The 11402-nt window shown below is 39.7% G+C and overlaps 1 protein-coding gene across 1 annotated transcript in view; it reads right to left on the bottom strand.

Annotated features, from left to right (window-relative positions):
* RBL1 (RB transcriptional corepressor like 1) overlaps window positions 1–11402 on the bottom strand; it is an 80720-nt gene that overhangs the window by 56888 nt on the left and 12430 nt on the right. Inside the window, exons 3-9 of the mRNA XM_037734423.1 lie at window positions 5259–5456; window positions 4211–4275; window positions 3970–4098; window positions 3698–3858; window positions 2700–2749; window positions 1150–1336; window positions 190–356 (exon numbers count right to left, since the gene is read on the bottom strand). Of these exons, the coding sequence (XP_037590351.1) occupies window positions 190–356; window positions 1150–1336; window positions 2700–2749; window positions 3698–3858; window positions 3970–4098; window positions 4211–4275; window positions 5259–5456 (957 nt within the window). The remainder of the gene's footprint in view (window positions 1–189; window positions 357–1149; window positions 1337–2699; window positions 2750–3697; window positions 3859–3969; window positions 4099–4210; window positions 4276–5258; window positions 5457–11402) is intronic.

The raw sequence follows: 11402 nt of genomic DNA, 5'->3' as shown, positions 1-11402 counted from the left end.
AAAAAAAAAAAAAAAAAAAAAAAAAAAAAAAAAAAAAAAAAAAAAAAAAAGAAAAAGAAAAAGAAATGATATAGTAAAACCTGCCAGATGAATATCCACTATCTTGAGAATTCTGAATATACTAAAAATAGAATAGAATAAGAAATCTAATTTTAAAAAGGCATGGAAAAATAGCAGTATTGCACATACTCAAAAATATTTAGAAGTTGTTCACTTGGTGCATTTTTTAGACCAGCCACAATACTCTGTAACCGGCTCACACTTTGGGTGGCTGATGCAACAGGAGTAATGAGTGCTTCTTTTTCTCGTAAATATCTCCGTCCTGTCAGTGGGGTAGAAGGTGCAAATGATCTTTTCTGTCAGAAAAGAAAAATCTGTGAGTTTTTAAAAGTTACCATCTTCCTCATTATGTGTTTAATTCAGTACATATATCATCTTCTCTATTCATAATATCCATGAAACTTTTAGCAGTACTATGCTAATAACATCCTTAAATTTAAATAACATTTTTAAAGTACTTTCTACATATAATTTCATTTAATCGTCACATCACTGATTTGAAAGATAATGTATACATATTTTAATATTATATATGAGGAAACAAGAACAGAGAAATTAAAAAACTTGTTTCAGCTGACAAAGTTTGGACTAAAACTTGGGGTTTTCTATGTTCTAGATAAGTGAATTTTCCATTGGATCTCTTCCTCCAACCCATTTTACCCATAAATACAGAATTAAGCCTTGGCCATTAACGATCAAGTCCTGAGTTTTATGGCTTAAGTTATAGAAAAACACATAGTTTGTGTCATGGGTAGGAAAGCAAACTAAATTTTAAAGCAATGAAATAGAGGCTAAGTTGAAGCAAAGAAAGAATGGTAAGAAAGCAAAACTTCCTCTTTATGTCAAAAGAAACATACTCTACTAATAAACCAAGGCATGCTGGAAAATGGATGTAAAAAATGAATAGTAAGAAATGAGATAAAAATACTAAATGCCAGTTTTAAAAATTACCTTTTAAGGCTTTCATGGGAAATATGAATTAGTAGAAGAAAATCAAGATTTAACTTGAAAGGTGCTTCTGCTGTTAGTAGAATCACACACACAGAGAAAAAGATCATTCAAGATTGAGGCCAGGCTAGGTTATATTACTTTTTCAAAGTGTTGTTGAAGGTTATACTCCACATTAGCCTGTGCTGTCATTTTCCCTAGTGAGATGTCACCAGTGAACTTTTGAGGTGTTCCAATTTCCTCTTCTGCATCTGCTCCCAAAAAGATCCTCTCATCAAAATCACCAACAGTTAGAACATACTCTTCATACTCTTTATTCACTGCTTTGCTGCAAAGAGAATTATTTTAAGCTATAATAATAATACTAAGTTATACAATGGATTTATCTTGACTTGAAGACGGCTTTAGTGTTTACAGCTTAGAAAACTTGACAACTAATTTTTAACTCTGCCCATCTAACAATATCAGAGAGTCCTACCTGATTATGCACATTCTTCACATTCATTTGCAAGGCCAGTAAGTTACTTTGAAAAGTGAGTAAAAAAGTGACGACCTATACTTAATCTGAAAACTAGTTGAATCTGATTAATGACAATGGGTTCTGATCACTAACAGAACAATAGTTGCTTTGAATTATGGGAGGTGTGGGTTGCAGTGAGCCAAGATCACGCCACTACACTCTAGCCTGGCAACAGGGCAAGACTCTATCTCAAAAAAAAAAAGAAAGAAAGAAAGAAAAGAAATAAGGGCACTGCCAACATGTACTAATGATGTAACATCAAATACAGAGTGACTGGGTCCATTTATAAGTTTCTCAAGGGAGTAGCTGTTTTGTCTGTTTGTTTTTGTTTTTTTTTTAAAGAGTCTCACTCTGTCACCCAGGCTGGAATACAGTGGCATGATCTCAGCTCATTGCAACCTCTGCCTCCCAGGTTCAAGCAATTCTCCTGCCTCGGCCTCCCAAGTAGCTGGGACTACCAGCATGCGTCACCAAATCTGGCGAATTTTTGTATTTTTAGTAGAGATGGGGTTTCCCAGGCTGGTCTCAAACTTCCAGCTAATTTTTGTATTTTTAGTAGAGATGGCGTTTCATCATGTTGGCCAGGCTGGTCTCAAACTTCTGACCTGAAGTGATCCGCCTGCCTCGGCCTCTCAAAGTGTTGGGATTACAGGCGTAAGCCACCATGCCTGGCCTTCCTTTCTTCTTTTTTTTTTTGAAACAGGGTCTCGCTCTGTCACCTAGGCTGAAGTGCAGTGGTGCAATCACAGCTCACTGCAACCTCGATCTCCTGGATTCAAACGATCCATCCTACCTCAGCCTCCCAAGTAGTTGGGACTACAGGCTCACGTCACTATGTCCAGCTGATTTCTGATTTTTGTATTTTATGTAGAGACAGGGTTTCACCATGTTGTCCAGGCTGGCCTCCAACTTCTGAGCTCAAGCAATCTGCCTGCCTTGGCCCTCCAAAGTGCTGGGATTACAGGTGCGAGCCACTGTGCTCGGCCCTGATTTCTTAAAATAAATGTATTTAAAGCCAATGACTCTTAGTGATAATACCCATTCAATGCCACTAAAGCAGAGAGAACTTGAATTTGGATGTTTTACTTTGATGTAATGTTATGCTTAACAAATTTTAATAAATCAACAAATACTTGTGATTTGCCAGGCACCATTAGTACTACATATTTACCTATTATCAGTAAAACTTGAAAGGTCCAGGAGGCATTCTCCTTTTAGTATCTGTGAAGAAAAAATTATTTTGGGATACCATATCATTAAGCATATTAATACATACACAAAAACATTTATCTAAATTTACAGATTAATACACACATAATTTGTTTAAATTTCCATATTGTTGTTATAATACACACACAAAACAGAATTATTAAATATTTCTTTCAGCCTATGAAAACCTATTTAGCATGCAAATAACATTTTTTTAAACTTTTTTTTTTTTTTTTTGGTTTGAGGCCTAACTACATTTAATGGCTTGATGTTGGGGAAATAAGAAATTGAGACCCAAAAGAACAAGCCAATTCATAAATGTAGAAATAAGTTAATGACTGAGGAGAAAATATCCAGAATGCACACAGATAGCCTGTACAAGTGGCTACAAAACTATAATGGATTTTCTGCTTGATTTACATGGAATTAAAACTGTAGTTGTTACACATTATCCTACTTTTAGTAAACAGTCAGCAGTTATTCAAATTATGGCAGTAAGCTAGTCAGCTTATTCTGACTTCCTGCCTTTCCTAATTCTTTGTCAGCTTTACTCTGATGTTCTATTCTGCTTTTTTTAAGTAGAGACGGGGTTTCTCCATGTCAGTCAGGCTGGTCTTCAACTCCTGACTTCAGGTGATCCGCCCGCCTTGGCCTCCCAAAGTGTTGGGATTACAGGCCTGAGTCACCACACCTGGCCTATTCTGTTCTTTACAATTCTTTATCAGTTGCCTCTGACAGTATGTTTACCTAACAGTACATATAATAGTTGGTCACATTTTTCAACAGCTGTTTCTCACATCACACAAGCTCATAAAGAAATTCTGAATTACAGCAGAGGCTAAAGCCTGGGAATCCTGACCCTGAGTTCTATATTGTTGAGAACTTGCTTAAAACATTTTTTTCTTTAGACATTACTGCTGACCTGTAAGCATCTCAGTCATTTAATTATAAGTACAGTACCTTCCTGTCAAAGAGTTTTGAAATATATGGCTTAAAGTAGTGCTCCTTTATTCCTTTTGCTTCTACTAGAAGTCCATCATGCAGTTCACATAGTACAGCAATGATGCAGGGTGGCTCCTCAGAGGCCCTAAAGTCAGCAGTATGAAAGTCAGATGGTAAACCTAGTTTGACAGTGTAGGAAGAGGAACAGAGGGAAAAAAACATGGTCAACTTTTAAAAGTCTTTTTCTAAAAACTGATAATCATTTTTCAAAAATAAATGAAAGGTCTTACCTTTAAATGATGGATTTAGCAAGTCTTGTCTATTTGGGCACATAATGGCATTGGCAAAAATCAGATCCAAGCAGCACAGAAGTAAATGATAAGAGATTACTAAATCATACCCAATCATCCGAAAATTACCTTTATAAAAAAAAAAAAAAAAAAAAAAAGACACAAAAACAGAAACTTCTCATGTCAAATAGCACCAAGTTCCCACAGCAGAAATGTAAGACCACTGAAAGTGCCATCTTACCCTTAGTAAAAACGAAGAGTGTCCAACAGAAATTAAATAGGTCCTTAACACTGCAAGGAATCCTCCTAAAAAGGGAAAAAAATTACTTTGTGTCTGACTAGCTTGTTAAATATCATATAAATTGAAATAGTAAATATAAATATCAAATAGGTCAAATTACACATGAAATTCCATTCATGAAGAAAAGTAATCTATCACTTATGAAATGGACTTAAGTAAGCCTTTCCAATCTGCATAAAATAATCAGAACATAGGGCCGGGTACAGTGGCTTACACCTATAATCCCAGCACTTTGGGAGACCGAGGCAGGTGAATCACGTGAGGTCAGGAGTTCAAGACCAGCTCTGGCCAACATGGTGAAACCTTGTCTCTACTAAAAATACAAAAAATTAGACTGGGCGTGGTGGCTCACACCTGTAATCCCAGCACTTTGGGAGGCTGAGGCAGGCAGATCACCTGAGGTCGGGAGTTCGAGATCAGTCTGACCAACATGGAGAAACCCCATCTCTACTAAAAATACAAAATTAGCTGGGCGTGGTGGTGCATGCCTCTAATCCCAGCTACTCAGGAGGCTGAGGCAGGACAATTGCCTGGACCTGGGAGGTGGAGGTTGCGGTGAGCTGAGATCGTGCCATTGCACTCCAGCCTGGGCAACAAGAGTGAAACTCCGTCTCAAAAAAATATATATAAAAAATTAGCTGGGTATGGTGGTATGCGCCTGTAATCCCAGCTACTCCAGAGGCTGGGGCAGCATAATCGCTTGAACCCAGGAGACGGAGGTTACAGTGAGCTGAGATCATGCCACTGTACTCCAGCCTTTGCAACAGACTGAGACTCCTTCTCAAAAAANAAAAAAAAAAAATCAGAACATAGAAAAATAAGTAAAAGTATTACCCTGAATTTCCAGGTATAGATAATTGTACATGAATTTAAAAAGAAAATAATTAAGTTCTTTGCAGGAATACTTTTCATAAAAAGTCGACTTTCAAAAAAGTAAATTCTCTTAGTTTGTGTCATAGTCTTTATTATAATCGCATTAAGGGCTCACCTCTGCTTCCTGCTTCGTAACTTTGGTGGTTCTTCATATGGATTTTGAAATATGTCTAAAAAAATTGGCTGAAATTTTTTGAAAATTACAGTAGACACCTCAAAATTTCTCTCTAGCCTTTCTATACGTTCACGAAATTCTTGTGGTAGGTTTGACATGTCCAACCATTTCTTCATTTTACTAAAAAACTGTATTAAACTAAAAAAAAAAAAAGAAAAAGGGCACCTTTAAAATTCATTTATATAATGGACTGAAAAGGAAACATTCTATTCACAACTAAGATTTTTATTAAAAAGCCAGACTCCCCGGGCAACATAGTAAGACCTCATCTCTACAGAAATTTTAAAAGTTAACTGGGCATGGTGGCATGCACCTGTAGCTCTAGGTACTTGGGAGGCTGAGGTAGGAGAATTGCTTGAGCCCAGAAGGTCAAGGCTGCAGTGAGCGTCGATCATGCACTCTAGCCTGGGTGACAAAGCAAGACACTGTCTCACATGAACAATGATCAAATACCACCCCTCAAGCCTAAATTTAATTAAAACAAACAAACAAAAATCTTCACTATAAAATTACTTTGGTTTCCAGGATCACCAGGGGAATATAGGTTATTCATTAGTGGTTATCACATAAAGTGTAACTTATATGGAGGAAATGAAAGCACCTATCTAATTCCTTTATTCTCTACATCACCTAGACAATATTCTGCATAAAATTTACAAAGTTAATGTTAGTTAACAGATTAATAGTTATAAAATTAGTTCGAGGAAAAACAGAAGTCTCCCAAATGGAAAGACAATCCCATTTTCCAAATGAGAATTTGATTACAAAGCACCAGATTGCTACAGGTTAGGAGTAAAATTCAAGAGTTTGAGTTCCAATGTATGTGTTGCCACCACCAAAAGTAAAGAAGGTAGCACATACTCAGAAAAAACTTAATAGCTCTGCTGCCCAGGTGGGAGTGCAGTGGCACCATCTTGGTTCATTGCAACTTCAGCCTCCTGGGTTCAAGCAAGCTACCATGCCCGGCCCAATTCTGGGTGCATTTTTAATGTTAGTGTGATTTTAGAAGAAAAACCTGTCATGTCAAAGCTCACTTAATTAAAGATCTACCAATATATACAGAATCATACAGTATATATATACACATACACTCACACACACATATATTTTGAAATGGAGTCGCACTCTGTTGCCCTGGCTGGAGTGCAGTGGTATGATCTCAGCTCACTGCAACCTCTGCCTCCCAATCAAGCAATTCTCCTGCCTCAGCCTCTTGACAGCTGGACTACAGGCATGCACCACGATGCCTGGCTATATTTGTATTTTAAGTAGAGATGGGTTTCACCATGTCGCCCAGGCTGATCTTGAACTCCTGACCTCAGGTGATTCACCTGCCTTGGCTTCCCAAAGTGCTTGGATTACAGGCGTGAGCCACCATGCCCGGCCAATACTTATAATTTTTTCCTTTTTTAAGGCAACAGAAGACATTAACAGCAAATCATCCAAAGCTGTTTAACATGGTTTGGATGTTTTGTCCCCTCCAAATCTCATGTTGCAATGTAATTTCCTTGGCTGGACATGGTAGCTCATGCCTGTAATCCCAACACTTTGGGAGGGTGAGGGTGGAGGATCACCTGAGCCCGCCAGTTTGAGAACAGCCTAGGTAACATAGTCAGAACTCGTCTCTACAAAAAATTTAAAAGTTGGCCGGGTGCAGTAGCTCATGCCTATAATCCTAGCACTTTGTGAGGCCAAGGCAGGTGGACCACGAGGTCAGGATCACAAGACCAGCCTGACCAACATGGTGAAACCTGTCTCTACTAAAAATACAAAAATTAGCCGGGCATGGTGGCACATGCCTATATTCCAGCTACTTGAGAGGCTGAGGCATGAGAACTGCCTGAACCCGAGAGGCAGAGGTTGTAGTGAGCTGAGATTGCACCACTGCACTGAAGCCTGGGCAAGGGCATGAGACTGTCTCAAAAAAAATTTTTTTCAAGTTAATCATGCATGGTGGTGTATGCTTGCGGGCCCAGCTACTCAGGAAGCTGAGGCAGGAGGATCACTTGAGCCTGGGGGATTGAAGCTGCATTGAGTCATAATCATGCCACTGCACTCCCGCCTGGGCAACAGAGTAAGACCCTGTCTCAAAAAAATGAAAAAGAAATGTGACTTCCAATGCTGGAGGTGGGCCTAGTGGGAGGTGTTTGGGTCATGGGAGCAGATCCCTCACGAATGGCTTAGTGCTGTCCTCATGGTAATGAATTTAGTTCTTACATGAGATCTGGTCCTTTAAAAGAGTGTGGCACTTCCCACCCTCAATTGCTCCTGTTCTCATATAATATTCTTCCTCCCACTTCACCTTCCACCATGACTGTAAACTTCCTGAGGCCCTCACCAAGAGCAGATGCCAGCCCCATGCTTCCTATATGGCCTGCAGAACCCCGGGCCAATTAAAGCTCTTTTTTAAAAAAAATAAGTCACCCAGCCTCAGGTATTCCTTCATAGTAACGTAAAACGTCCTAATATAGCATTCAAACTCTAGATATGCTCATTAAAATCTGACACTCTTAAGAATCCCATTAAAAGATTCTTAACAATAGCAGCGAAAAATTTGTCAAATTACTAAATATTTTTTGGCTCACAAAAAATTATATCCTTGCCGGGCGCGGTGGCTCATGCCTGTAATCCCGGCACTTTGGGAGGCCGAGGCGGGTGGATCACGAGGTCAAGAGATCGAGACCATCCTGGTCAACATGGTGAAACCCCGTCTCTACTAAAAATACAAAAATTAGCTGGGCATGGTGGCACATGTCTGTAATCCCAGCTACTCAGGAGGCTGAGGCAGGAGAATTGCCTGGACCCAGGAGGCAGAGGTTGCGGTGAGCCGAGATCGCGCCATTGCACTCCAGCCTGGGTAACAAGAGCGAAACTCCGTCTCCAAAAAAAAAAAAAAAATTATATCCTTATAGAAGACTTAAATATTTTTGTTTTTGGCTGGGTGTGGTGGCTCATGCCTGTAATCCCAGCACTTTGGGAGGCCGAGGCGGGTGGGTCACCTGAGGCAGGGAGTTCAAGACTAGCCTGACCAACATGGAGAAACCCCACCTCTACTAAAAATACAAAATTAGCCAGGCATGGTGGCAGGTGCCTGTAATCCCAGCTACTTGGGAGGCTAAGGCAGGAGAATCACTTGCACCCGGGAGGTGGAGGTTGTGGTGAGCCTAAACAGAGCCACTGCACTCCAGCCTGGGAAACAAGAGTAAAACTCCTTCTCAAAAAAAAAAAACTGTTTTCATTTTTGGATGATCAGCATGTGAAACCCTTTGCTTTGAGGAAATTTCCACTTTTGAGCCTTGTCTACCACTAGACAGATCAGCTTTACTGGCAGCCAGGATGAAGGCATATAATCTGATATCCTTTATGAGATACATCTGCTTGAGATTTTGATCTGAAGCTGGCGCTGCAGAGAAGTGAGGAAGTGGTAAATCCTTATAGTGGGATCAATAGCAATATTTAGCTCCTGGGGCAAATAAAGTGGCAATGTCCAGGGACAGCACTGCTAGCAATGCAAACTGTGTCCTTGCTAGATGGATTCTCTGATATGCTTTTTGGCTGTGTGGCCAGCCTCCTTTTGTTCCTGGCCTTTTCTAAGCCTAGTCTTCTTAAGTCATCCTAAAGATTTTATCACCTATCCAATACTTCCTTTCTCCTTAAGTTAGCCAAAGTTGGTAAGTGATATCTTTTATTTTTTTGAGACAGGGTCCCACTCTGTCACTAAGGCTGGAGTACAGTGGTGTGGTCATGGCTCACTGCAGTCTCGACTTCCTGGGCTCAAGTGATAGATCCTCCTCCCCCAGCCTCCCAAGTAGTTGGGACTACAGGAATGTGCCAACACACCCAGCTAATTTTAAAAAGTTTTTAAGAGATGGGGTCTCACTTTTTGTTGCCTAGGCTGACACCTGCTTTCTATAAACAAGACCTTGACTACTACATCATCATATAACGCATTGTACATACTGTTCTCACAAGAATGGCTTTCCTAGACTAGAACAAAATGCATCAGAGTGTTTGGAAAAAACATACAAACCTTATAGCACTGTTATCACTTAAACCATGATTACAACTTTTAAGACTAAAGTAAGGAGCAAAGTAAACTTCACAGCTTTCTATTCATTGGGATTGTTATAAAGAATATGCTACTGTTAGGTGTAGTGGCTCACACCTGTAATCCTAGCACTTTGGGTGGCTGAGGTAGGAGGACAGCTTGAGCCCAGGAGTTTGAGACCAGCCTGGGCAACATAGTGAGACCTATTTTCTACAAAAAATTTAAAAATTAGCTAGACTTGGTGGTGTACACCTATAGTCCGAGCTACTCAAGGGGCTTAGGTTAGGAGGACTGCTTGAGTCCAGGAGGTCAAGGCTGCAGTGAGCTGTGATACCACTGAATTCCAGCCTGGGTGACACAGCGAGACCCTGTCTCAAAAAAAAAAGAAGAAGAAGAAAAAAAAAGAATACATTAGTCAAACTGGGTGTGGCAGCATGCACCTGTAGTCCCAGATATTCAGGAGTCTTAGGCAGGAGGATTGCCTGAGCCAAGGAATTCAAGATAAGACTGGGCAACATAGTGTGATCTCATCTTATAAAAAAATATTAAAAATATTTTAAGGCTGGCATGGTAGCTTACACTTGTAATGGTAGCACTTTGGGAGGCTGAGTAAGGGAGGATAGCTTGAGTCCAGGAGTTTGAGACCAGCCTGGGCAATATAGAGAGACACTGTCTCTACATAAAGTTTAAAAATTAGCTTGACATGGTGGCATGTACCTGTGGTCTTAGCTACTTGGGGAGCTGAGGTGGACAGATCGCTTGAGCCTGGGAGACTGAGAGTGCAGTGAGCCATGATTGCACCACTGCACTCCAGCCTGGGTGACAGAGCAAGACCCTGTCACAGAAAAAAAAAAAAAATTTAAGAGAGAGAGAGAGAAAAGAGAATACACTATCCTAGCAAGCACATGAAAAGATGCTCAACATCATTAGCTATCAGGGAAATGCAAATCAAAACTGGGATGGCTACAATAAAAAGGATGGATAATAGCCAAGAACTGGCAAGAATGTGGAGAAACTGGAAGCCTTGTAAACTCCTGGTGCGGATGTAAACTGGTATAGTCACCTTGGAAAACAGCCTGATAGTTCCTCAAAAGGTTAAACATAGGGCTGAGAGCAGTGGCTCACGCTTGTAATCATAGCACTTTGGTTGGCTGAAGCAGGCAGATCACTTGAGGCCAGGAATTTGAGACCAGCCTGGCCAACATGGTGAAAACCTGTCTCTACTAAAAAATACAAAAATTCTCTGAGCATGGTGGTACACACCTGTAATCCCAGCCACTCAGGAGGCTGAGGCACAAGAATCGTTTAAACCCAAGAGGCGAAAGCTGTAGTGAGCCGAGATCATGGCACTGCACTTTAGCCTGGGTGACAGAGTGAGACTCTGTCTCAAAGAAAGGTTAAACATACAGTCACCATATGACTCAGCAATTCCACTCCTCTCTATACATGCTCAAAAGAAATAAAGATATATCCACATAAAAAGTTGTATACAAATGTTTATAGCAACACTAATCATAATAGCCAAAAGGCGGAAATAACTAATAAATGAATAAACAAAATGTGGTATATCTATGCAATGGAATATTATTCAACCATAAAAAGAACTGCTGATACATGCTGCATCATGGATGGACCTTGAAACCATTATCCTAAATCAAAGAAGCCAACACAGAAGACCACATATTATATGATTCCATTTATATAAAATGTCCAGAATAGAAAACTTCATAGAGACAGAAGTTAGATCAATGGTTACCAAGAGGTAGGTGTGGGGTTGTAATAAAAAGTGAATGCTAACAGGAGTTTCTTTTAGGGGTGATGAAATGTTCTAAAATGGATTTCACAACTCTGAAAATACAAAAAATCATGCAACTGTATAGTTTAAATGGATGAATTATATGGTATGTGGTAATATCTCAATAAGGCTGTTAAAAAAACCTCCCACAACACTACTCCAAAAATGTTGCAGTAAATATGTATAAATATGTTTGAAGTATTAATCTGTTCACCTTTTTTTTTTTTTTTTTTTTTTTTTT

The sequence above is a fragment of the Cebus imitator genome, unplaced genomic scaffold (genome assembly GCF_001604975.1).
Source record: "Cebus imitator isolate Cc_AM_T3 unplaced genomic scaffold, Cebus_imitator-1.0 Scaffold18, whole genome shotgun sequence".
Lineage (NCBI taxonomy): Eukaryota > Metazoa > Chordata > Mammalia > Primates > Cebidae > Cebus > Cebus imitator.
Note: the sequence above shows the minus strand (reverse complement) of the source record. Positions and strands in the feature narration are given on the sequence as shown.